The 27,670-nt window shown below is 41.5% G+C and overlaps 1 protein-coding gene and 1 long non-coding RNA gene across 5 annotated transcripts in view; one reads left to right on the top strand and one right to left on the bottom strand.

Annotated features, from left to right (window-relative positions):
• Positions 1-27,670, bottom strand: part of NDRG3 (NDRG family member 3) — a 78,747-nt gene that overhangs the window by 47,712 nt on the left and 3,365 nt on the right. For all 4 annotated transcript variants that reach the window (XM_059406956.1, XM_059406955.1, XM_059406958.1 and 1 more), the window contains exon 2: positions 11,231-11,332. In XM_059406956.1, the coding sequence (XP_059262939.1) occupies positions 11,231-11,287 (57 nt within the window). In that variant the 5' untranslated portion in view covers positions 11,288-11,332. The remainder of the gene's footprint in view (positions 1-11,230; positions 11,333-27,670) is intronic.
• On the top strand, positions 2,973-12,155 carry LOC132021896 (uncharacterized). Its single transcript, XR_009405463.1, has 3 exons — positions 2,973-3,175; positions 3,550-3,756; positions 11,892-12,155. It is a non-coding gene; the product is annotated as an uncharacterized LOC132021896 (long non-coding RNA).

The raw sequence follows: 27,670 nt of genomic DNA on the forward strand, positions 1-27,670 counted from the left end.
ACCTGGAAAAAACAGGATTGAAGGCCAATTCTGAGAGGAACATAGAAGGTAAGAGCCACGGTACCAGGAACCAGGAATTAAAGGATCAAGGAGCGAACAAAGATATAGATGGATGAAAAATTGAAGACTTGTAAAATTTTTTTTTTTTTAAAGATGTAAAAAATTTGTTTGTCGCAGAAAGAGAGAGCACAAACAGGAGGAATGGCAGGCAAAGGGAGAAGCCGACTCCCGAATGAGCAAGGAGCCTGATATGGCACTTGATCCCAGGATTTGGGATGATGACCTCAGCCAAAAACAGATGCTTAACCAACTGAGCCACCCAGGCATCCCAGAAGACTCATAAATTTAACAGGGGAAAAGGGCAATGTCACTGAAGAAGGGAAAGACAGACAAAACCGGATTCCTAATATGCTGGCATATCTATTCATCCTGTGAAATAGCTGATAGGAAAAAGAACAAGTCACTGAGTCATTTAAAAGGTAGAAAACAGTCAAAAGACCCAAGAAGAATTCACCAAGCTTCTAAAAAGAGATTATATCATAGTAATGTTTGATTGAAAAAAAAATCAATGGCAATGACTGATTGAAAAAAAAAATCAATGGCAATGACTCAGAGGCATTTTTTGTACCATTTCACATCCCAGAGCTGCAAACTATATGACCTAGGAGTATATAATAAGAATAATGAATGATGTGTTGGTTTTTTTTTAAGATTTTATTTATTTATTTGGCAGACAGAGATCAAAAGTAGGCAGAGAGGCAGCAGAGAGAGGAGGGAAGCAGGCTCCCCGCCGAGTAGAGAGCCCGATGTGGAGCTCGATCCCAGGACCCCGGGACCATGACCTGAGCCGAAGGCAGAGGCTTTAACCCACTGAGCCAACCAGGCACCCCGAATGATGTGTTTTAGAGGGAAAAAACCATTGACTTGATCTTTCATAAAGTAAATGCTCCTCCCCTGGAAAAAAAGCTTTTCATTATTTAGAAATCATGCTATCATAACATATTCTATTCTGTCTAGAATGGCTTCCAGTAGAACTGCTACTGGGCACCTTCCCAAAAGCTGCCCCTCCAAACAGGATCTAGATATCTGATCCCAAAGGAGTGTGAAGCACTCCCATACCCCTTCAAGAAGATCCTCTTAGAAGCAGTTTTGTATTGGGGTGCCTCAATGGCATAACTGGTTGGGCAGTCAACTTGATTTCAGCTCAGGTCATGATTTTGGAGTTGTGATATGAAGCCCTACATTGGGCGCTGCGCTCAGGGTGGAGTCTGCTTAAGACTCTTCCTCTTGGGGTGCCTGGGTGGCTCAGTGGGTTAAAGCCTCTGCCTTCTGCTCAGGTCATGATCTCAGCGTCTTGGGATTGAGCCCTGCATTGGGCTCTCTGCTCAGTGGTGGGGGAGCCTGCTTCCTCCTCTCTGCCTCTGTCTGTCAAATAAATAAATAAATAAATCTTTAAAAACAAAAACAAAAACAAAAGAGAGAGAGACTCTTCCTCTTCCTCTCCCCACATCTAAGATAAATAAATAAATCAGAAAGAAAAAAAGAGAGAGAGAAAGGAAGAAAGAAAGAAAGAAAAAGAAAGAAAGAGAGAGTGAGTTCTGTATCACACTCTACACTCCTGGCAGGCCAAAACAGAGAGGTTAAAAAAATTTTTAAGCCCAGTATATAAAACACACACATACATCCACACAACCCAAAGATACAAGCTGTTCTTTCCATAAGAGTAACTAGCAGAACTAAATGAGATGATCTAGAGTGCCATGATCTACTGTGGTAGACATTAGTCACATGTGTCAACTAAAATTTATTAAAACAAAAAAATCCAGTTTCTCAGTCACATTATTCACATTTCAAGTGCTCAACAGACACATGTGGTTAGTACCTAATGTATTATTGGGCATTGCAAATACAGAAAGATTCTGAAAGAATAAGGCTATGGATGAACACATCCTTGTTTCTCTGTAAGTGGCAGTAAAGCCACAATAGATTACCAATCACAGAGAGAGGAGGTGGCACTAAGAACAGCAAAGAGAGTGGTAGAGACTGCTAGTCTGAAATATTATTATTCCTGGTATGAAACCAAGTTCACAAATAAAATCTGATGCAGTCACAGCATGCAAAGAAACCATGCAGATGGGACCATACAGCACATCTTCAAAGAATGCTGCCATTGGCGAAAGGATTATCATGTTCCACGACTCCCACTAGTCTCATACAATACTTAAGAACTTTTTCAGAGAAGTCATTTCTAGTTAGACTGTGAGAAGCAAAAAGGGCCCTCTCATGGACTAGGGTAGATGGTTTCAGTAGGATATGGTCATTCAGTGAAAATAAATTAGGATACAAATTGTCTTCACACTTTGACCTCAACTACATGAATATGTACCAAAAGACTAGCAGAAAAACACCAAAAACATTAACCATAGCAACTATTTCTCAATGGAGAGATAATGATTATAATTTTCTTTATACTTCTCTATAATGAGCAAGTACCTCCCTTTCTGTAACTAGAAAAAAAAAAAAAAACATTTGGTATGGTACAAAATATATGTTTGTAACTTAGTATTTTATAATATAAGATTTAAAGGTTCACTTAATCACTTGAGAAATAATGTATAATAATATAAAAAAAGATCATATTAGGGGGCATCTGGGTGGTTCAGTTGTTAAGCATCTGCCTTCAGCTCAGGTCATGGTCCCAGGGTCCTGGGATCAAGCCCCCCATCGAGCTCCCTGCTCAGCAGAGAGCCTGCTTCTCCCTCTCCTTCTCCCACTGCTTGTGCTCCCTCTCTCACTGTGTCTCTGTCAAATAAATAAAATCTTAAAAAAAAAAGATAACAGTGCTTTGTTCCAATTATTTAGAAAGATTAGAGAAAAATCACTCTAGACTGAACTAAAATCTTGGTCATAAAATAGACAGACACAAATTCTGATGAGCTATTTGGGAAGCAGCTGTCATTATATGCATGAGTTCCCCTTCCTCATAACCATATGATCACAGTCATGAGGTATTTTGTGAGTTCCTAAAGCCTGAGAGGAGCACAAAGCCTCTAAAATACTAAAAGCAGAAAGAGGCAATTCTCTCCAGAAATCAAAGCCACTCTTCTTTAATACCTAGCGAAAAACAACTATATGCTCTTTATCCAACATACACAGCCAGACTCCCAGAGAAAAGGTAATAATAATTGAATGAAGATTATCTAACACCTCTTTACTTTAATTCCAGTATAATTAATATACATTGTTGTAGGGGCGCCTGGGTGGCTCAGTGGGTTAAAGCCTCTGCCTTTGGCTCAGGTCATGATCCCAGGGTTCTGGGATCGAGCCCCGCATCGGGCTCTCTGCTCATCAGGGAGCCTGTTTCCTTCTCTCTCTGCGCCTGCTTCTCTGCCTACTTGTGGTCTCTGTCTGTCAAATAAATAAATAAAATCTTAAAAAAAAAAATACAGTGTTGTATTAGCTTTGGATATACAATGCAGTGATTCAACAATTCTATACATTCCTCAGTGTAAAACTTAATGTTGTTTTAATTTGTCTTCTTTTTTTAAGTAGGCTCCACACCCAGCATGGAACCCAACCCAGGACTTCAATTCACAACGCTGACATCAAGATCTGAGCTGAGATCAAGAGTTGTCTGTGTAACCAACTGAGACATCCAGGTGTCCCTGCTGTTGTTGTTTTTAAGACATGCCAGACAGTCTTAAAGAATGGTTTCAAGCTTCTTGAGTGATCATCTCAGAGAAAGGATATGATAAGGTATGTCTGACAATATTTGGCATCCAAGTGTCTGAATGGAGATCATTAGCTGGACCCCATTCACCAGTGGTAAACTGAAGCCATATTCTCTGGACTCATTAAAAATTTAATACTATTCACTGGTTGTATCCTAGAAGGAGAAAGAATTCGCTGGAGACTTACCTATCTCTGGTATTTGAGGTACATGGTTACACTCTAACAAAACTTCTACACGTTTCCAGCTCTGGGTGTTTTTTTTTCTTTCTATCCATTTTGAAGATACCAGTAATTCCATGTTCAGAGAGATTCTTGCACTAAACAGACTTAATTAGCAGAAAGGGATTCACGTAGGAAATTAAAGTAATAGAATTATTTGGGGGAAAGACAGAAAAAAGAATAAGTCAAGAAAAAAGATATATTTTTACTGTAAGTTACAGTCAAGGTAGAAGCCAGCCAAGGGCAGTATTTCCTGGTGCAGCCTCAGAGCCAAATATAGAAGGTAAATGAAGCAGCTCAAGAAGGTAAATTAAAAAAAAGTCATTCTCTCAAATACAAGGCTGGAGAATAAGCAAGAAGCAAGTAAGAATAGATCAATGAATAAAGTATGAAAAGAAGGGGTGGAGGGCATTTAAAAAACAAGTTATTTCTAGGGAGAAGAGAAATGTAGTTTCCCAACATGAGATCCAGTCAAGAGGCATATATAGTTTCAAAAGACAGAAAACAACAGATATAAAGAAAGGTAAGATGTGTAAAATCTTAGAACTAACTAACAATTGAAAAAGAATTTGAGTTAAATCTACCTCTTCTGTGAACTTGACCTGTGTCTGATTTATCACTCTATCCCCAGTCCTGGTACTTAGTAAATGCAGTAAACATCATTTTATAATGCTTAGAAGCATCTCAAAATTGAGATACTTACTCAATTTGAGTTAGGAAATGAATACTAGGGGCGCCTGCGTGGCTTGGTTGGTTAAGCCACTGCCTCTGACTCAGGTCATGATCCTGGAGTCCTGGAATCAAGTCCCATATCGGACTTCCCCTATTCTGCAGGGAGTCTGCTTCTCCCTCTCCCTCTGCCTCTCCCCCTGCTTATGTTCTCTCTCTCTCTGTCAAATAAATAAATAAAATCTTTTAAAAAAAGAGAAATGAATACCAAAGTTACATGCTATTGATATGGTAGGAACTAGAGTGGAAAGGAGTTGTTACAACAGTAAAAATTTTAGAAACAAACTGATTAAAAAAAAATGTCAAACAGAATAAGAAATGGCATTTTTAGTAACAAAAGACAATAATCCTTACCAATAGAAAGTGGAAAGATAAGGAACTGTATAAGCAGAAGAGTTAAATAGGCCTAGAAAATACTGTTTTTCTTTGTTGATAAAGATTAATCAACACAGATTAATAAATCTATGTTTTACAATCATTAATAAACTGTTTTAAAATAGGAATCTCCTCAAACTGATAATCCAGATTTAAAATTATATATATACACACACATATATATACACACAAGTGTTTATGTGCGTATATGTGTATATATATTTAGAGCATCTACATTATTACCTTCAAAAAAATATTAATTAAGAAACAGATTTCAGGGGTGCCTGGGTGGCTCAGTGGGTTAAAGCCTCTGCCTTCGGCTCAGGTCATGATCTCGGGGTCCTGAGATCGAGCCCCGCATGGGGCTCTCTGCTCAGCAGGGAGCCTGCTTTCCCCCACCTCTCTCTCTACCTGCCTCTCTGCCTACTTGTGATCTCTATCTGTCAAATAAATAAATAAAATCTTAAAAAAAAAAAAAAAAGAAACAGATTTCATAAGGAAATTTGTAAAGAGGTCAGATACTTGGATAAAACTATCTACAATCAGATAATCATCTGCAGACTGCTGAAAAGGTACAATTTCAACTCTAAAATATCCTCTCCTCTAAACTAACATACTATCAGGCTAACAACATGTGTCACTGACTGCCTGCACTAAAAACTTCCATGGCTAAGGCTTCTTCCACTATCTCCTGCTGATCTTGTAACTGGTTGACAGTGTTTTGACACAATGGCACCATTACTTGCTTGGGAACTCACTTCCTGCTCCAGTCCCATCTAAGCCATTTCTGACAACATGGGACAATTACTTCTTAGCACATTTAAGGGACACCCTCCAGGGCACAGTAGATGTAGCACTTCACAGATAACACTCGTTAATGAAAATGTCAGTAACTGTTTTTAAAATTAAAGAAAAAAAAAAAGCCTTGGCACTAACCCCTCTGGCTCTTTCTGCTGTCCTGAAAGTTAACAAAAATGCTCACCCACAGCTTCTCCCTCCTCTCTCCTCTGCTTACACTTCCAGGTACTTACAGAGCCCGAAAACTTAAACTGCAGTAGGGTCTATCTCACTTTCAACCAGGAATTTTAACAACCAGGAATAAGTAAATAACTTGTTTCTATTCTCCCCACTAAATAGTTATTCCCCTCCTTGATATTTCCTCGATTCTGTAGAAGCCAACAGTGGTCTTCTACTTATTTCCTCAAGACTGCCCTTTGGCTTTCACTAGGCCCAGTATTTTTCACACCATACCAAATCCTTTTTTTCTGGTTTTCTTTTTTCTTTTTCTTTCTTTCTTTCTTTCTTTTTTTTTTTTTTTTTAAGATTTTATTTATTTCTTTGACACACAGAGAGAGCGAGCACCAAGCAGGCAGAGGGAGAGGGAGACAAGCAGACTCACTCTCTGCTGAGCAGATAGGTGGATGTGGGGCTCGAATCCAGGACCCAGGATCAAGACCTGAGCCAAAGACAGACGCTTAACTGACTGGAGCCACCCAGGTGCCCCCTTTTCTGGTTTTCTAATTATAAAAAGGAAGGTACATGCTCATTATAGAAAAGTATGAAGAAAACTATAATCGTCTATCATCTCTCTACCAACAAACAGCTGCTATCATTTTTCTGCTAGTCTTTTCTGGTACATATTTTAATGTAGTTGAGGTCAGGGAAAAGGAAGCACTAACTGGTCAACTCTCTTGCTTGTTATAAGGTTAGCTGAGGAAGCTGGAATAACCAGCTCCAAGAGGCAGCAGATGGTGGGAAGAGGCCTAAACCCTGTGATCTGGGTTGAAGTCAACAGAATGTGGGTACTAGTCTTGGCTTCCAGGTACTAATCCTGGATAAGTCATATAACCACTTTGAGCTTTACCTGTAAAATGGGATTAAAACTCCATTTTAAGTACTTAAAACCTTTAACGACTTACCTCATTTCATAGGAGGTTGGGAGATTTAAGGAGAAGATAGTATTTGTGAAAATGCACTAAAAATAGTTAAATGGTATTTTTAAAAAATATCAGTTCATATGTCTGTACAATTTCTGCCCCCCAAAACAAAGATAAGTGCTGGCAGTTGCATCTTTTCATCACTGGAGCCAAAACAAGCATGGCAAAATTACCCACTTCTTCACAAATCTGAGCCACAGACAAAATTACCAGCACGCTAAAATTAAATGGGAAAAGTACCAACAAATGACAAGAGATGAGTTAACATAAGCCTCGCTTAGAGCTATTTTGAGAATGCTTCCTTATAGTCATCTCAGGACAAATCTCTCCATTATAGGTTGGGTCTAGACTTCCTCCAGCGCCCTGAAGCCTGGAAGGGTACAGCAATGGCTTCTGGGTAAGAGTATATCTACAAGAATGGACAAAAAGATGAAGTGAACTGATACATGTTTTAAGACTTTTCCTTAAATAGACAGGGCAAGCCACAGAGGTGATGGGGTCAGCATAGTGGAAAGGCCTCAGGTATTAGGACAGGACAGACCTAGTTTCAGTCCTGACTGCCACATACTGACATGGCAAGTCAGTTTTTCAGTCAGATTTCCTTCTACTAAGTGAAGAATAATACTATGTACTTCAAATGAATACTCTTTTGATTAAAAGAGAGAAGGTAGGTAAAACACCTGGCACATAAGAGTGCTTAATAAATAACAGCAGGCTAGCCAAAAAACAAACAAACAAACAAACAAACAAACAAAAAACAAAAAAAAACCAACAACTCCTCGCAAACAAACAATTTCAAGACTTCTATTCAAATTTGGAGGCCTATCCCCTACAGTAGTGGTTCTCAAATGGGGAGACTCTGCCCCCAGGGGGCATCTGACAATGTCTGGAGACATTTTTGGTTGTCACAACTGAGAGATGCTGGCATCTAGTGGGTAAGACTCAGGATGCTGCTAAACATCCTACAACGTACACAACAGTCCAGCCCAAAACCGAGAAGTCCTGCTCCACAGCAAGCATTCTTTGGTACTCAATCCAAGTAAGACACTTCACCCTTCTCATCCTTAGTTTTCTTACCAGCAGTATGGGAACAAACTGATCTGTGCTCCCTATACCACCGGGCTCCGGGGGATCAAACAGAGTAAATGATGAAGGACACTGCCAATATATCATCACACCTTTCACAATGAATGCAGAAGCACACACTTGCTGGGCAAAGAGAGCAGCACTCAGGTATTGAGGCAGGGGGAGCACAGCGGGTGGAACTCTTTCTTTGGGAATGCCGCCATCCAAAGAGGACCTCTTCTCGATCTTCTTCTACAAAGCTGGGCTGGAGCTGGGGAGCTCTCATGAATATTGAGGGGATAGGAACGTCCAGCCCAAAACCGAGAAGTCCTGCTCCACAGCAAGCATTGAGAGAGAGAGGGAGCATGGAAAGTGGGTAGGAACACCACAGACCTATCAAAGAGGAGCTAACAGATGTTAGGAAGTGAGACATTGATAGCTTGGTGTCTTAGACTGCTTGGAATGCCTGAGAGGCTTAAATAAGAGAAATTGATTTTCTGATTGTTCTGGAGGATGGAAGTTCAAGATCAAGATTCTAGCAGGGTTTGGTTTCTGGTGAGAGCTCTTTTCCTGGTTTGCAGATGGCTACCACCTTGCTATGTCCTCACGTGGGAGGCCAGTATGTGTGTGTGAGAGAGATCGCACTCTTCCTCGTGAACAAGGCCACCAATTCTATTGGATTCAAGCTCCAATTCTACCCTATGACTTCATTTAACCTTAATCACATCTAAGGGCCCTAACTCCAAACAGTCACATAGAGGATGAGGGTTTTAACATGTGAGTTTGGGGAGAGGAAAGGTGCACAATTCAATCAATACCACTTGGGCACACTTCAGATGCAGCCAAGGTATCACTATGGCCTCAAGAAGGAAGGACCCAGGAATTAATTCACTGCTTTTCTATGGTCAGATTCACTCAATCTTCCCTTTTCCAGCTGTCTTTTCTATGAGATATGTGGTAAATTAACTCCTGCAGCTCTTTCATGTAGGTGCTACTCAGGCATCCTATGAATTTCCAGGGTTCAGGAAGGATCCTCCTCTATTTGTGCCCCAGTCCTCAAACATCAGGTCATGCATTTCCAACAATGACTAACCAGTCACTTGAGGCATGGTTCTCAACTTTGGGATTTTTTAAAAAAGCTCAACCACCCCCCAGACCAATTCAGTCAGAATCTTTGTGGAGAATCTCTACCAAAAACCAATAGTGATTTTTAAATTTCAAGTAATTCCAGAAAGCAGCCAAACTCGAAGACCCCACTGATCACAGAATGGTATGTGTGTGTCCCATCCCCTTCTCCTCGCATTCCAATTCAGTTGGTCTAGAGTGGGACCCAGTATTCTGTATTTTTAAAACAATTACCCATCTGATTCTAATGAGCAGCCAGGTTTAGGATAGATTACTACCTTCCTGAAGCTAAACTGCCTATTCTCACCTATAACTATTCATCTCTGTGGCTACACATAAGCTCTACAGATGCAGATTTTATTTCCTTCCTCCTCCTTGTGGCACACCATTTTGGGGACAGCCCTTCACATGCAACAAAGGCAATAAAGGAGGAGAGAGTTTTCTGAAAACATGAGGGAAAGCAGCAGGAAAAACCAAATGGGGACTAAAAAAAGTTTGTGCAACTTCAGGAGGGAGAAAGCAAAAACTAGTGAAGAATAACGAAAGGGTGGGAATGTAGGTAGAGAGATGAGGTCACACGAATAAAAAATGGGCCTGGCAAGATCCAATAGCAAATTAATAAACACGCAGTAAGTCAACAGCCCCAGAAGTTAGAGGTGGGTCTTTGGGCAAAAAAAGATAAGGGGCAACAGTGTCTTCTGGTGTAGCACCCCTATCCCAACCTCATCCATCTTTACTCTTACTTTTTATCAATATTTTTCTTTCTTTCTTTTTTTTTTTTAAGATTTTATTCATTTATTTGACAGAGACAGACACAGCAAGAGAGGGAACACAAGCAGGGGAGCAGCCGGGGAGAGGGAGAAGCAGGCTCCCCGCTGAGCAGGGAGCCCGATATAGGGCTCGATCCCAGGACCTTGGGATTATGACCCAAGCTGAAGGCAGATGCCTAACAACTGAGCCACCCAGGTGCCCCATCAATACTTTTCTCAGGGGAGAATGCCACAGGCTCATTCACACCAAGCTACAAGGGTATTTTAATAGGGGGTGCCTGGGTGGCTCAGTGGGTTAAAGCCTCTGCCTTCGGCTCAGGTCATGACCCCAGGGTCCTGGGATCAAGCCCCGCGGGCTCTCTGCTCCGCAGAGAGCCTGCTTCCTCCCCTCTTTCTCTCTCTGCCTGCCTCTGCCTACTTGTGATCTCTCTCTCTCTGTCAAATAAAAATAAATAAATAAAAAGAGTATTTTAATAGGTGCAATGACAATAAATCCAAAGCACAGGTTAGAAAAGAGGGAATTTCAGGCACATTTACTGAATGGAGAGGGACACCTACCATCACACCACTCCTCCCTGAATCCTGGTGGCTGGGAACTATGCTGCCCACTGTTCTCTAATACTAACATAAAAACAGGGTGTATTATCAGCATCCACACAACCTGATGAAAACCTCAAAGATGACAGAAAGGTCACATCACAGATTTGAAAAACTTTAGGGAAAGTTTTGCAGCCTATATACATCACCAGACATGGATGTTCATTTTTCTTTTTTCATTTATTTATGTGACAGACAGAGATCACAAGTAGGGAGAGAGGAGGAAGCAGGCTCCCTGCCGAGCAAAGAGATCCCAAGATGTGGGATCATGACCTGAGCCGAAGGCAGAGGCTTTAACCCACTGAGCCACCCTGGTGCCCCTTGGATGTTCATTTTTCTTATTGATTGAAAGTCAGGCACTTGGATTCTAAGTCAAATCTTTCTCTCATACTTTCTGTGTAACTCTGTCATATTATTTTTTCCTTTACCGTCTCTATCAGTAAAACAGGAAAATCTCAAGGATAATCTGATTGAATTCAGTCCATGGAAGCAAAAGTAGGAGGAAAGAAAAAAGGAAGGAAAGAGATCAAAAAGATTCTTAAGAAATGTATTTTTTAAGTATTTCCTTCATAGAAAAGCTAAATGTGTTTTTGAATTAGTTACTATTCAGAAAATATAGAAAATGAATCTATCACAGAAGAAAAGACATATATATTTTAGTGAAAACAGTGTAGTCCTTACCTTATCGTTTAGAAGTGGTTTGATCTCTGTGAGTTGAACATCCTGAAGTTCATCCATGAGGACAGATGAGAGCAGGGGATTCTCAAGAATAAATCAGTAACTCTGAAACAGAAGAAAATGAAGTAAAGAAAGAGGCTTAGGGGCACCTGGGTGGCTCAGTGGTTTGGGCTGCTGCCTTCGGCTTGGGTCATGATCTCAGGGTCCTGGGATCGAGCCCCGCATCGGGCTCCCTGCTCCGCAGGAAGCCTGCTCCACCCCCCCTGCCTGCCTCTCTGCCTGCTTGTGATCTCTGTCTGTCAAATAAATAAATAAAAATCTTTAAAAAAAAAAAAAAGAAAGAGGCTTAAACTAGAAGTTGAAAACACAATAGTCTCACTATGTCCCTTCATTCAAATACTAGAGCTTAGTATGTGTCATATACTGCTCAGGATGCTGAAGACAAAGGAAACTAAATAGTCAAGGCAGACTAAAGTGATCTCTGTCTCCTATTCCTATTCATACCCTTGCATAACCCCCTTCCCACCACTGAGGGTAGGTGGGACCCCTGGCTTGCTTTTAACCAAAATGGCAAGTGATGGTATGTACACAAGTAGCTGTACATGATGATATTATATAATATTTTAACACTCATCTTGCTGAAAAACACACTTTCCTTTGATAGCTTTGAAAAAGCTGGCATGTTGTGAAGAGGGCCACATGGCAAGGAACTGAGGACGGTCCCCAGCCAAAAGAGTAAGAAACTAAGACCTTCAGTCTAACAACTTGCGAAAACTGACTGCTGCCAATAACCACGTGAGCTGGAAGTGGATCGTTCCTCAATCAAACCTCAGATGAGAAAATAGCCCTGACCAACAACTTCGACTTACAGACTTGCACAAGACCTGGTAAACCCATGCCAGATTCCCAACCTCCAGATATTGTCAGGTAATAAATGTGTGTTGTGTGTTATTCTAAGTAAGTTTGTGGTCGTATTTTTTTTTTATTAATACAATAGTCTTTGCCCTTCTGCAGTGTCCAGTTTAGTTACTGAAGATGTATAGCTGAGAGAACAACATGCTCAATGTTACGCTTCAAGAAACAACAGTTTGGGAGGAAGGATTAAGAGGGAAACAAAAATTGAAGGCTAACGCTAGGATGAGGCCCTGATTAAAGAATGAGAATGGGGTGCTTGGGTGGCTCAGTGGGTTAAGCCGCTGCCTTCAGCTCAGGTCATGATCTCAGGGTCCTGGGATCGAGTCCCGCATTGGGCTCTCTGCTCAGCAGGGAGCCTGCTTCCTTCTCTCTCTGCCTGCCTCTCTGCCTACTTGTGATCTCTCTCTGTCAAATAAATAATTAAATAAATAAAATCTTTAAAAAAAAAAAAAAAGAATGAGAATGAAAGAGGGAGATGAGGGGCACCTGGGTGGGTCAGTGGGTTAAGCCTCTGCCTTCAGCTCAGGTCATGATCTCAGGGTTTGGGGATCAAGCCCCATTTCGGGCTCTCTGATAAGCAGGGAGCCTGTTTCCCCAACTCTCTCTCTCTGGCTGCCTCTCTGCCTACTTGTGATCTCTGTCTGTCAAATAAATGAATAAAATCTTTAAAAAATAAAATAAAGGGCACCTGGGTGGCTCAGTGGTTTAAGCCGCTACCTTCAGCTCAGGTCATGATCCCAGAGTCCTGGGATTGAGTCCCACATCGGGTTCTCTGCTCAGCAGGGAGCCTGCTTCCTCCTCTCTCTCTCTGCCTGCCTCTCTGCCTACATGTAATCTCTCTGTCAAATAAATAAATAAATAATCTTTAAAAAAAAAATAAAATAAAGAAAGGGGGAGAGGAACCAAGGCTAAACTCATTAGCCTTTACTTGGGGAATCACAACAGTGGATGGAGAGTATGAGAGCCAGCTTCCAAGATGGCCTCCAAATAACTCAGTGATCCCTGACTCCTAATATTTGCAGTCATGTAGTCTCCAATAAAAATAAATCAGGGGTGTGTAACATAATAAAATATGGCAGAGGCAACAATCTATGACTTCTGAGGCTGTGTCATAAATGGCATAGCTTCTGCTTAAAGACGTTATAGTCTTCATGTATTAGTTCTGGGGGACGCCAGCTATGGTACTGTGAAGCATATCAAACAGTCCTCTGGGGAGGCCTATGCCAAGAGGAATCATCTTGCCAGTACCAGCCTGCCAGCCATGTGAGTGAGCTATCTTGCAGAGGGATCTTCCATCCTCAGTCAAGACCTCAGATGACTGCAACCCCAAAGATATGACTGCAACCACATTGGAGACTCTGAGCTGAACCACCTTACCAAGCCACCACTGGAATTCCCGACCAATGGAAAGTATAAATAATAATAGTAATTCTGTTTTGGAGTGATTTGTCTTATAGCAAAAGATAACTAACACAGAGAGGGAGAAGACAGGGAAACAATTCTAGGAGAGGAGAGTAGTTGGAGAGGAGGAGACAGGGTAATGAGTCATGAAGCCTTACTCCAACCCACTGGACAGGGAGTCATGGGGAGAGGCTGCAAATACTGGATATTACAGACAAGTGACTCCCCTCCAGACTTTAAAGGCCCAGGTTCCCCCTCTGCCTTGGTCATGAACTCATCAGTCAGGATAAATGCTAATTAAGTAAGTTGGGGATATAGCTATTACCACTTACTGAGTGCCAGTGTGCAAAGCATTATGGAAGATTTAAAAAAAGGCCCCTGCATTCCACCAGCTCACTAAAGAGTAGAGATGACAGCTAGCTATAAAACTAACTACAAAATGAGAAGTAAAAAGAAGAGCCATAATAGTTCAAAGAAGGGAAACCTGCCTGGCTCAGTGGGTTAAAGCCTCTGCCTTTGGCTCAGGTCATGATCCCAGGGTCCTGGGATCGAGCCCTGCATCAGGCTCTCTGTTCAGCAGGGAGCCTGCTTCCCCCTCTCTCTCTGTCTGCCTCTTCACCTATCTGTGATCTCTCTCTCTCTCTTTCTGTCAAATAAATAAATAAAATCTTTAAAAAAAAATAGTTCAAGGAAGAAACAATTACTTCTGATTGGTGACAATCACAAAAGCCTTCATAAAATATTAGTCTACTATATTAATTCATTTTTCAGTTTTTCCCTCCAGACATAGGATTACAGGGCTTTGATTTACTTAGCTACGGAGAAGGTATAGATTCTAGGCTACCTTTTAGCTATTACTGACCAATACACCAAAACAAATTCTGCTTCCAACTGTGACTACATGAGAACAAACTAACAAAAGCCTTTTTATCATTCCTCCTAAGAACCCAGAGGACGCCAGTCAAGAAACTCCTCAAACATGGACCCCACAGGCCAATCACGAGCATCCCAAAATCTGTGCCACTTAACAGATCACAAACTTGATGGTATTTAACCTCCAAAAGAACATGGTTCTTTTTCTCAGTTGCCAGGGATCCTATAATCTTTTTTTTTTTTAATATTTTATTTATTTATTTGACAGAGAGAGTGAGCACAGGCAGATAGAGTGGCAGGCAGAGGCAGAGGGAGAAGCAGGTTCCCCGCTGAGCAAGGAGCCCGATGTGGGACTTGATCCAAGGAGGCTGGGATCATGACCCCGAGCCAAAGGCAGCTGCTTAACCAACTGAGCCACCCAGACATCCCAGGGATCCTATAATCTTAAGTGAGCTACTGAATGGCCAGAAGCTGAATTTTTATTTTATTTTGTTTTTATACCACATACATTTCTTTTTTATTTTATTATTATTTTTTAAAGATTTTATTTATTTATTTGACAGGCAGAGATCACAAGTAGGCAGAGAGGCAGGCAGAGAGAGAGAGAGAGATGGAAGCAGGCTCCCTGCTGAGCAGAGAGCCTGATGCTTGGCTCAAACCCAGGACCCTGGGGTCATAACCTGAGCTGAAGGCATAGGCTTTAACCCACTGAGCCACCCAGGTGCCCCTACTTTATTTTTTTTAAAGATTTTATTTACTTACTTAACAGAGAGAGAGCACAGGCAGGGGGAGCAGCAGAGGGAGAAATAGGCTCCCTGCTGAGCAGGGACCCTGACAGTGAGCTCGATCCTGGGACCCTGGGATCATGACCTGAGCTGAAGGAAGACACTTAACTGACTTAGCCATCCAGGCACCCCTACCATGTACATTTCATAAGGGAATGAGGTGGCTTGAATCTTTCGTCACAAATCTCAGCTGGCATTTGCAATTCTCTTAAAATACCACATTGACCCAATTAACCCAAAATACTGGTCTGAAATCTATATTCGTGTGTTTATTTTTTTTTTAATTTTTATTTTAAAAGACTTATTTATTTATTTGAGAGAGAGCTCATACAAGCAAGAGGGGCAGGCAGAGGGAGAGGGAATCTCAGCAGACTTTGTGCTGAGCATAGAAGCCCATTCAGGGCTCCATCTCATGACCCTGAGATTGAAACCAAGAGTCTAATGCTTAACCAACTAAGCCACCCAGGCGCCCCTCGTTGTGTGTTTATTAATCACACTATAAACTATGGTTACTTTTCATTTGGATATCACCGTTTACCAGTAATTTAAAATGGCAATTTTAAAGTTCTTTTTCCTATTATAAAGATAGTATGTGTTCACTTTAGGAAATGTGAAATCCCAGAATAATAAAAAGATACTTTACTCACAGTCCTTCTATCTAAAGACAAGGACTGTTAACATTTTAGTCTATTTCCACTTGTTCTTTTTTCCATGTAAAGTGGTGATTTCCCGAAATTACTTTCCAATCCACCCACTTTATTCCCACTTTAATTCACTCACTTGAAAGCAGACCCTTGCAAGATGATAATTATTCAAAAGTAACTCCGCATGGAGAGATCTGTCAAGACGCCACAGGGACAGAAAGCCAGAGGTGCCCTCAGTTCCAAAGTGACTGGCATTCACCTAGTGTTCTATGCATTTTCTTAAAGATGAAGAAAAATGCAATGTTTGTGCCAGGAGAAACACTTAAGCAAGGGCACAAATTAAATGAGAAGCCTGTCCCTATCAGCTGGGCCAGATACAGAAAATGCAGAGCAGTGAACTGTTCCAATATGACTTGGGAACTGGCAACAAGACAGTAGATGTTTACCTTCCACGTTATAGGGGACCTACTGCATTCCTCCACAGATTCAATTTTTGCTCAGTTCTCATTGTCTCAAGCCATTGCCAATGAGGGATTTTATAACACCTATAAGAAAACTAAGATTACACAGTGGAAAACTCCATCTCCAGATCTCTCAGCTACACAGACTGACTCCCTCCTGGGGATCTTTAAAGTCTGCAGTTCCCTCATCTGCATAAATGATGGGGCTGCTAGATCCCATCCTGGTTATAAGGGCTACTAATATTCCTTTTTTCTTAAAGTAGACTTCATGCCCAGCGTGGAGGCCAACATGGAGTCTGAACTCACAACTCTGAGATCAAGATCTGAGCTGCAATCAGGAGCTGGATGCTTAACTGAACGTGGCACCCAGGGCTACTAATATTCTTATAAAGCTGGTAAAGATTTTATAAGCTGCAGTAGATAACAAAATGTTCATCCTCTTTCCCAGTTGTAGGAGGCAGAGGGCTGACAAGTAAAAACCAGCCATCCTCAAACTGAGGCAGTGAACCGGGTACCAAATGGCTGGAGAATGAAAGGGGAAAGTGTAATTCCTACTCTGTGCCAGGAATTATACTCTAAATACCCTACATTTAATCCTCCTAACAATCCTCTCAGGCAGATATTTTCATGTCTTAGTTTAGAGATGATAAATTTAGGCTTAGAGAAGTTAAGTAACACTTCCATTATCTCCCATCTATGTAAGTAATAAAGCAAGAATGTAAAAACCTTTGCTTTCCCCACTATCATAATGTCTGTGCCAGGGCCCATGTACTGGTTATAGGACCTGGGACAAATTTATTCCTCTCTACCAAGGCACCTCCTTGAAGTAAAGGTAGTAGAAGCCTAGACCAATCCTATACCACCATTGACTTGGAAGCCAGACTGAAGGTTTGAGTCAGCCATATCAGAACAAGAACCCTCACTATCTCAGTAGTTGGCTAAAAACAAGAAGAACATGGAATGAGGAGGGATAAGAAAATAAAATTCCAGCCATTACTTGGTAACCAGTTTCAGAAACAAGAGCTATTTCTTGTTTGTTATTAGAACAGTGTGCCTCGGGGCACCTGGGTGGCTCAGTCGTTAAATGTCTGCTCCGATCATGACCCCAGGGTCCTGGGGTTGAGCCCCTTATCAGGGATCCCTGCTCAGCAGGAAACCTGACTCTCCCTCTCCCACTCCTGCTCCTCCTCCTCCTGCTTGTATTTCCTCTCTAGCTGTTTCTGTCAAATAAATAAAATCTTTTTAAAAAATAAATAAAGGGGTGCCTGGGTGGCTCAGTGGGTTAAGCCTCTGCATTCGGCTCAGGTCATGATCTCAGGGTCCTGGGGTCGAGTCCCGCATCGGGCTCTTTGCTCGGCGGGGAGCCTGCTTCCTCTTCTCTCTTTCTCTCTGCTTGCCTCTCTGCCTACTTGTGATCTCTCTCTCTCAAATAAATAAATAAAATCTTTAAAAAATAAAAAATAAATAAAAACCTCAACGTACAGACAATCACCTGGGGATCTTGTTTAGGATCTTAGCTAATCAGTTTGGAATGATGACAATCTAACATGTGACCTCATCAGCTGACAAGGAAAGAACATCTGAGTTGAGGAAGTGAGTATCTGAAAAGTTTGATTATCAGCAACAATCCTTAACAGAGATGAGGATGGGGTTGAGAAAGACTCTATTCATCTAATTTCATCCTGCCTATTCCCAAAAGGATTTCAGTAAATTAAATAGGATTTTATTTTTTTTTAAAGATTTTATTTATTTATTTGACACAGAGAGAGATTACAAGTAGGCAGAGAGGGAGGCAGAGAGAGGGAATGAAGCAGGCTCCCCACTGAGCAGAAAGCCCGATGCGGGGCTTGATCCCAGGACGCTGAGATCATGACCTGAGTCAAAGGCAGAGGCTTAACCCACTGAGCCACCCAGGCGCCCCTTAAATAGGATTTTTTTTTTCCTTAAGTAGGATTTTAAAAAGATTCAACAACTCACACAAACTAGAAGGGAAATATGCTAGAAAAGAGAAGAGTTTAGTAGTTTGCTACAGAAATCCTAGCTGAAAGGTGACAAGTGTGATCACAGGGAAAAAAAAAAGAGGAAAAGGGAGCTCTGGGATAAAGTTGGTAAAAATAGCATATGGTCAGGAAAATGTCAGATTTTGCCAAGGTTTTCAGTTAGAAGGCTAAAGAATAATGGTGCAATGGGGGAGCTGAGAAGCAATAACAGAGAAACTGATGAAAAAAAAAAATCAATGTAGAATCAGAATTAGTATTTGGACCTCTAAGAGACCTGAGCACAGGCAGGAGTGAGTTAATAAGGAATACCCACAGGCACTTACCAAACTAGAGATGAGGAGGAGCTGCAGGCCCTGGACTCTTCTGAAAGACAACTTAGTGATGGGAAAGAAAGCAGAACCAGGGGGTGTCTGGGTGGCTCAGTTGGTTAAGCATCCGACTGTTGGTTTCAGCCCAGATTATGATATCAGGGTCATGAGATGGAGCCCAGCATTGGGCTCTGCACTCAGTACAGATTTTGCTTGAGATTCTCTCCCTCTCTCCACCCCCAATCCCACTCAAGTATGCAGGCTCCCTTTCTCTCTCTCTCTCTCAAATAAATAAGAAAGAAGGAAGGAAAGAAAGAGAGAACGGATCAGTAAGACACAAAGGGGAAAAAAGGCTCAGAGAGCGGCGCCTCCGTTGCTTAGTCGTTAGGCGTCTGCCTTTGTCTGAGGTCATGATCCTAGGGTCCTGGGATCGAGCCCCATACTGGGCTCCCTGTTCCGCAGGAAGCCTGCTTTTCCCTCTCCCACTTCCCTTGCTGTGTTCCCTCTCTTGCGGTGTCTCTGTCAAATAAATAAAATCTTAAAAAAAAAAAAAAAAAGCTCAGAGATACAAGTAGAAAAGCAAAAATATGATGTCAAAGAAGTCAAGGGGAGAAGTAAGATTTATATGGAAGAGGAGGAAAATTCTAATGCTGGGAGGGGAAGGTGAAGGATCAGGACTAGAAAGGACCATTATCTTCTTTTTTTAATTTTTAAAAAAGATTTTATTTATTTATTTGACAGAGAGATAGAGAGCAAGGAGAGTGGCAGAGTGAGAGGGAGAAGCAGGCTCTCCACTGAGCGGGAAGCCCAATGTGGGGCTCAATCCCAGGACCCTGGGATCATAACCTGAGCTGAAGGCAGCCTCTTAAATGACTGAGCCACCCAGGTGCCCCAGGACCATTATCTTCTGACAGCAGAAATCTAGGAAAAATGAGATTCAGTTCTCCATGCTAAAGTTCTCCATGCTAAAAACTCCATGACTATTTCTATATTGTAAAAATATAGAAACTGGTACTTCTGAACTGAAGTGCAAGCAAAAATGTTCCCAGGATGACCAGGAAAGACACTACCCTTCTCTGATATTCAGAGACAGCACTGAGAAGGCCTTTAAAGATCATCAACACTACAGACTTAGGCACCTGGGTGGTTCAGTGGGTTAAAGCCTCTGCCTTTGGCTCAGGTCCTGATCTCAGAGTCCTGATGGAGCGCTGCATTGGGCTCTCTGCTCAGCAGGGAGCCTGCTCCCCCACCTCTGCCTGACTTTCTGCCTACTCGTGATCTCTGTCAAATGAACAAATGAAATCTTAAAAAAAAAAAAAAAAAAAAAACACAACAGGCTTAATTTTTGCATTACAACTCAAAAAGTAAACAGAGAAAAGTATAGGGGCTCTGGCTGAAGTGGTGGTGAGACTGCTAGGGCTTTTCAGAACACAGTTTAAAGTCCAACAATATAGTGCAAACTTTGTTCACTCAGAAAAAATGGATGCCCATGTTCTTCCAGTTTGAAAAAGAGCCGGTAAACACATCAAATGTGGACTCTGAACCTAGGTGGGCCCCTGCTGAGTTGAGTGGCACTGGGCACAGCATTTTCACTTTCCAGGTCCCAGCTTCCTCATCAGTTAAGGGAAGAGACAGGGTAGGGTGACCTTTTTGGCTCCTGACAGGACTGACATTCTGTGACCCAGAAGCTCCCTTTAATACAGTACTTTACATTATTACCCAGAGTGAGGACTCCTCTATCCCTCAACTCTTCGGTTCTTATCCTAAGAGACCTACCCTCCCATTACCAACTTGATGAGGTTCAACAACTAGCTGTAGGTCACTCAGCAAATCAGCAGAAAGGTGCACCCAGGCTGATCCTAGGGGCACTGAGGCTCTAAGACTTTTATCTCACCCCACACTGTGTCCATTTTGTCAAACAAAACTCACCAAGATTTGCAGTGCTTAAAAAACATTGCTTTGTTCCTTGAAAAAGACAATAAGGGACTACACATAGTACTGGCTAAACTACACGCTGTCATGACTTGTAGCTTGCCCCATGACCATGGTAACTTGTCTGGCCTTCATTAGGCTTTGCCAGGATGTACTGACACCAGGTCACTAGTTTGCATTCTAAGGGAAGAGTCAATCACTTCGGGTTTTGGCAAGACTACAGACAAGCAACCAAAACAGAATGAAGGCAACAAACAAAGGAGGCTTACTGAGGAGAATGAGCTGGAAGGGTTCAGCTGGTGCTGAAGAAGTTAGAGCTGAAAAGCTGCAGGAAGTGAGAAGGTAGCCAGTGGTGCTTCTACAGCAAGCTGACTCACATTCCCGCTTTTTATATATAAACCACTGTCTGAATGGGTAGTTATTATAGCACCTCACAATTACAAAGCACCTTTACATCTAATATCTTGTTGGATTATTAGGATCGCACTGTGAAATAAAACGCTGGCACACTAGAATCATCTCTATGACATAGATGAGGACTCTAGGGCTGAAAGAGGTAAAATGGACTGAGCAACACAACACAACTAATACATGCAACAGCTAGAACAGAATCCCAACTGTCTTCGGATTCCAAATGCTCCCTCTATGCCTTGTACCCCCTTTGTCACACTGCCTCCCAGGTTATTACAGATGAAAAGACTTGGAGGGTGAAAAGGAGAGAAATTTAGCTGACTGCCTCACTGCATCCACCCCAGTTGAAGAAGACCTTTGATCTCTGGCCCTAAATAACACTGAGCAGTTAGGATTAGGCCACAGTGTAGGATTAAAACCTATGTAGTTAACAAGAAAGCGCAGGTTTGGGGCTGAATTCACCTTCAACCATTATTAAGTCCACTGAGTAAGGGAGATTAAGTCTATAAATCACTACAGTTCAAAGCAGTATAAACAAAAGCCTGTGAATTGGACAAATTCTCAACCTCATCACCGCTGACATTTTGGGCCAGATAGTACTTTGTTACGGGGGCTGTCCTGCACACTGTGGACTATTTAGCAGCTCTTCTGGCCTCTACCCACTAGATGCCAGTAACATCCTCCTCAAACCACTGTGACAACCAAAAATGTCTCCAGATATTGCCAAATGTCCTCTGAGGGACAAAATCGCCCTAACTTGAGAACCACTGATCTCAAGATTACGGAGCTTTAGGGCAAAAGGTCAGTTAATGCAGGTTGTGGATGCTGAGAAAACGTTTCAAGGAGGAGGTAAAATTTGAACTGGACCTTGAAGAAAGGATTAAATTCCTATAGATAAGGATGAGAGAAAAATTTAAAAAAAAAAAGAAAGGAAGGAAGAAAGAAAGAAAGAAATTTCAGAAAGTGAGAAGAATTTAAAAGAAGATGAGAAAGCACAGGTCTGCTAGAAAATGTCCCAGTTTGGGAAGACCAGTAGTTTCCTATTATGAGCAGGAGATAAAGTTAAAAATGCCCACTGGAGTCAGGTCATAGAAAGCTATCCATCAACTGACAGTTGTAAGATATACACACATAATGAGAGAGCCGACAATACAAGATATCCACAGATGTTTTAATAGCACATAAGTCAAACCAATGGTATTTCCATGTGTCCCGTATCCCCAAGAGGGATAGTGCTTGAGTATCATGTCTTACATTGCATCTAGTGTTCACTGCATTTAGAGTTAAATGAAGTTTGAAACCAGTGTAGAGAAGAAATGAGCAAAGACTGAGGTGATCCCAAAGGAAGTTAACAATGATGGGCTTTAAATGGATATGTTTTGTATAGCTGAATGGGAGGAAAGGACATTCTATGTGAGTGCATCAAGTTGGGAAAGAAAGAAATGTGAACAACATCCAGGAGACAAGAACCATGTGGCTGGAAAGAAGACAAGCTGGTCAGAACACATGCATTAGACTGTGTGGACAGTAAAGGTTCCTGAAGAACAGAATGACACAGTTGTTTAAAACATGGTCATCTTGTCCAGTTGTTCTCTTAGCTACACATCAGAAAGACTGGGAACCTTTGAAGAACATCAATACCCAGGCTCCAACCCTAAAGATACAATTTAATTGGGTGAGGGTAATCCCCAAGTATTGTTTTTATAGTTCCATGGCAGGGGGGCTCAGTCAGTTAAGCATCTGACTCAGTTTTGGATCAAGTCATGATCTTGTGTTTGTGGGATCCGGCCCTGTGTTGGGCTCATCCACCCTGAGTATGGAGTCTGCTTCAGATTCCCTCTTCCTCTGCTTCTCTCCCTGCTTGTATGCACACACTCTCTCTTTCTCTCTAACAATTAAATAAAATCTTAAAAAAAAAAAAAGTTCCATGGGTGATTCTATATGCAGCCAGGGCTGAGAACCACCGGTCTACAGTCAAGCCTTCATCCCCAGATGAGAAAAGAGGCTTAGAAATTTAAGTGATTTGCCTAAATCCACATGACCAACTGAGTGTGAGGCTGGGAATGGCACCTGGATTTCTATTCCAGGCTCTAAAAGATATTGCAGTGGACTGGGCTAAATTCAGTACTCAATAAGAAGCACAATTATCTGATGACTTGGCTCTTAAGTTTTGCCAGGGTTAAAGCATAAATTAATCTAAGCATAAAACTACTGACTTAAGCACCCCCCTAAGTGTCTAGAGTAATGGATGTTGGTTTCATTGCTGTCTCCTGGGGGCCCTTAGGAAAGGAAAGGGTCTCAGGAGACTCTCCAGACAGCCAGAAAAACAAGCCAAGCCACCCAGCTCCACAGGAGAAACAATGGCTTTTCAAAACACAGCTCACTGCCCTTTTTACTACATAAAGTCTGGGTTACTCTCCACCAGAAGAAATACCCTCAGAGGTGCTATCACATAAGCAAAAGTAGGGGGGAAAGGGAGTGATCAAAGGCAGCCGCTACAGCATGCTAATAGACCCTCATTCTAACAGAAACACCCCTGCTGGTCCTCAGCCCCCTGAAGGGCCATCTGTACAACAGGCCCACCTTCCTGTTGTGTGTCACTCCTAAATTCTGGCATGATAGCAGGTGATACACAGGAGGTTTGCAGAAACTGCCAAGCTGGGAATCTGAGCCTGAGCTGTATAATCATCCTATTCATTCCAGGGTACTGGTACAGATAACTACTAGAACAAAGCAACACCCATCTAGAGGCCTTCTTTTAATCCCAGACACCCACCAACCAGCTGAAGCTCTAAAACAGTGGTCAGACTAAAGTAACCCTAGAAGCAGAAGCATTTCCTTCTATCTTCCGCTCTTGAAAGATGCAACTCAGGACACGAGGAAAACTACTGCTGGCAAGGCTCTAGTACATGCTCTTGGGATGGGACCTGGATTCCTATCAGCTATAAGACAGAATCCCTGAAAGCAATTTGTTCTTTAAGACAGCCTGAGTGGAAATAAAGGACAAACAAGAGCTATAAGATGTGGTAACTCAATACTCATACTAACCGAATACACTGAACCAGACACCATAAGTTCTTTATCCATTCACTGTTTCATTTTATTTCCCAACCCATTTATAAGATGGGTACTATAATCTCTGCTCACTTTACAGATGAAGATACTGAGGCTTGAAGATACTGAGTCTTGAAGTTTTGTAATATGCTGAAGGCCACGTAGCTAGAATTTGAACCTGGAAGATTTGAACTTGAACATCCTGTATCTAGAGGTTGGGCAGACCTTTTCCCACTCGATGCCAACTAATCATTAATTCTCCTTATTTTTTTAGGTTTGGATACCAGAGTTTACTAGGATCTTAATGACAAAAGAAGCACCATACAATGTTTAGGTATTATGATTATGATCATTGCTACTTTAATAGGAGAACCCTGAAACCTGCCTGTATCTGAAAAACAATCTATCTTATCCGATCTAATCACCCAGAATTATATTTTAGTTAACACTCTGTTAAAACTATGTCCCAACACAAAGACTCAAAAGAAGCGATATCTACAAAAGTTTAAAAATGGCAGGAGGAGCCTGTCTCCAGAGTTTTCTCAACAGCAGAAATAAAGAGACAATAAACCCAATTCCCCACTTCTCCTCTGCCAAGTATTACTGTTTCACACAAAATGGCTTCTGAGCTAAAACCTCATAATTTACAAAAGTATTCAACTTTTATCCATAAGTTGAAGGTACAGGCTTAAAAATGTGCAAGCACTGTAAGGATAAAACTGTCATTTTTAATAAACAACTATGTTTGTTTTGAGAAACCAAATATTTCTAGGAAGATTACCGTATGACAATTACCAATTAAATGAAAAGCTGACAAGACTTCTAACCTTAAGATATCAGTATAAATAGGAAGGAAACTTCATACAGTTTCATACAGCTCCGTACAATTTTCCTTACCCTGATTTATCGCATTAATGAGAGTTTAAGCTATCAAACTCATAGATCCTACAACACAATAACTATGGCCCCCAGGCCTGAAACAGCATTATCATTAATGCAGGGGCACCTGGGTGGCTCAGAGGTTTAACCCTCTGCTTTCAGCTCAGGTCATGGTTTCAGGGTCCTGGGATCGAGCCCTGCATCAGGCTCTCTGCTCAGCAGGGAGCCTGCCTCCCCCCGCCCCAACCTGCCTGCCTCTCTGCCTACTTGTGATCTCTCTCTCTCTCTATCAAATAAATAAATAAAAATCTTTAAAAAAAAAAAAAAGATACTGCAAAACCTGTAACAACAAAAAATAAAATAAGAGGTAATAAAATGGAGTGTAAAGAATGGCTGTATCAGAAATTTATACTTGATAAACTGAAAACTCAAACTAGACTGTGGACATTCTTAGGTGGTGAGGGGCTATAATAAAAAATGTAGCCCAAACCTGGGGGAAGCCACCCCTTTACTTGCGAAATGGAATTTTCATTTCCTATATTAAATCTCTGAGGAAGATAAAAAGTACAAGCGCCAAACAAAAAGCTGGGGATTACATTACATTACAACACCTACCCCATATCATATGTTCTTTACCAAGTTTAATAGCACAGCTTGTTTGGTAATGTAGTGTTTATACAGAAGTCACCTCAGAATGCAGTGAGCCACATTTCCCCCAAAGTACACCCCATTCAGCCATCGGCAACAGATATTCATTTAGGACTGATAATATGTCAAACTCTGTGAGGCGTTTTGGAAAACACAACAGAATTATACCATCCCTTCACTTAAGAAATAAGATGAAGATACAATACCACCCATTTCTGCATTGCATTTTAGACGGTCTCCGTATGTCTTAATTTCACATTAATAAAAGAACAACTGATGGCAAAACTGTAGATAAATACTATAAATACAACAAAATTAGCATTGTGATTAAAAATAAAAATTTTAATTTATCAAAGAAAGCCCTGAAATCTGGTAAATACCCTCAATCTAGGTTAAGTTTTTGTGTGCTATTATGTCTCTTAAAAAGGGAGGGGGAGGGCACCTGGGTGGCTCAGTGGGTTAAAGCCTCTGCCTTCGGCTCAGGACAGGATCCCAGGGTCCTGGGTACGCACAGGGCTCTCTGCTTGGTGGGGAGCCTGCTTCACCCTCTCTCTGCCTGCCTCTCTACCTACTTGTGATCTCTGTCTGTCAAATAAATAAATAAAATCTTTAAAAAAAAAGGGGAGGCTGACTTAAAAAGGTCTTTCAGAATAGACAACTTGACACCCAGTTCTGCAATAAACCCAATCAAAATGTTACCAATATCTGGATTTGGAAGTCTTTGACACAGCTTTTCCTTTTATCATCCCTGTTCAGTCTTGTAACATTTTTTTTCTTCCAAAATCTCCATTTGCCCTTTTTCTTTCTATCCTTACTTCCTTCCTGCATTTGCTCATTTACTCATCATTTACCAAATGCCTATCATCTGGCATGCATAAAGCTAGACCCTGTCCTTGCAAAGCTCACATGACATTTTGTAGAACTGTTATCTGCCTATCTCCATGACTGGACTGCAAGCTTTAGCAAAGGTTTTGTATTTCCAGAACCTAGTAGCATCTGGCATACAGTCTAAAAATGTTTATTGTATGACACTAGATTACTTCAGCAAGCTCTTTTTAAATCCATAAATATTTATATCTTCAAAAAGTACTCTTTTTTTCCCTTTTTAAAATACAAAAGAAGTATGCAAAATGCACACACAATGCAAAAGTATCTGAAAGGTATAGAATACAAGTGAATTCTCCAACCGCCTAAATCTTACTTCCATAAGTGATTACTATTACAGTTTGGAATGTATCTTTCCAGAGCTCTCCTATCCTGGTATATAGAACACACACTATTACACTTTTTTGTAATAAATTATTTGACAGTTTTTGACTCTACCTTTTCAACTTTCAAATCCAGTTGAAGTTCTCAGTGTTGTCCCTGGATTAAAAGCATCATCATCTGAGAATCTGTTAAAAATACAAATTCCGGGGGCGCCTGGGTGGCTCAGTGGGTTAAAGCCTCTGCCTTCAGCTCAGGTCCTGATCCCAGAGTCCTGGGATCGAGCCCCGCATCGCATCCGCATCGCATCGGGCTCTCTGCTCAGCAGGGAGCCTGCTTCCTCCTCTCTGCCTGCCTCTCTGCCTACTTGTAATCTCTGCCTGTCAAATAAATAAATAAAATCTTTAAAAAAAAAAAAAAAAAAAACAAATTCCGGGGGCACCTGGGTGGCTCAGTGGGTTAAAGCCTCTGCCTTCAGATCAGGTCATGGTCCTAGGGTCCTGGGATCGAGCCCCGAATCGGGCTCCCTGCTCAGCGGGGAGCCTGCTTCCCCCTCTCTCTCTGCCTGCCTCTCTGCCTATTTGTGATCTCTGCCTGTCACATAAATAAATAAAATCTTTAAAAAAAAAAAAAAGTAAAATAAAAGCCAAAAGCCAAATGCTCTTTAAAAAAAAAACAAAAAAACCGCAAATTCCCAGGCCCCACTCTGGACCTACTAAATTAGGAACTCTGGAAGTGGAACCCCCCACAATATGGTTTTACTTACTAATTGCTTAGCAAGAAATTAATTACTTTACTTTTTAATTGCTTAGTAAGCACTATGCCTAATGTGGCTTGAACTCATGACCCAGAGATGAAGAGATAAATGCTCTACCGATTGAGCCAGTCAGACACCCCCTAAAATCTGGGTTTTAATCTCTTCAGGT

The sequence above is a fragment of the Mustela nigripes genome, chromosome 7 (assembly GCF_022355385.1).
Source record: "Mustela nigripes isolate SB6536 chromosome 7, MUSNIG.SB6536, whole genome shotgun sequence".
Lineage (NCBI taxonomy): Eukaryota > Metazoa > Chordata > Mammalia > Carnivora > Mustelidae > Mustela > Mustela nigripes.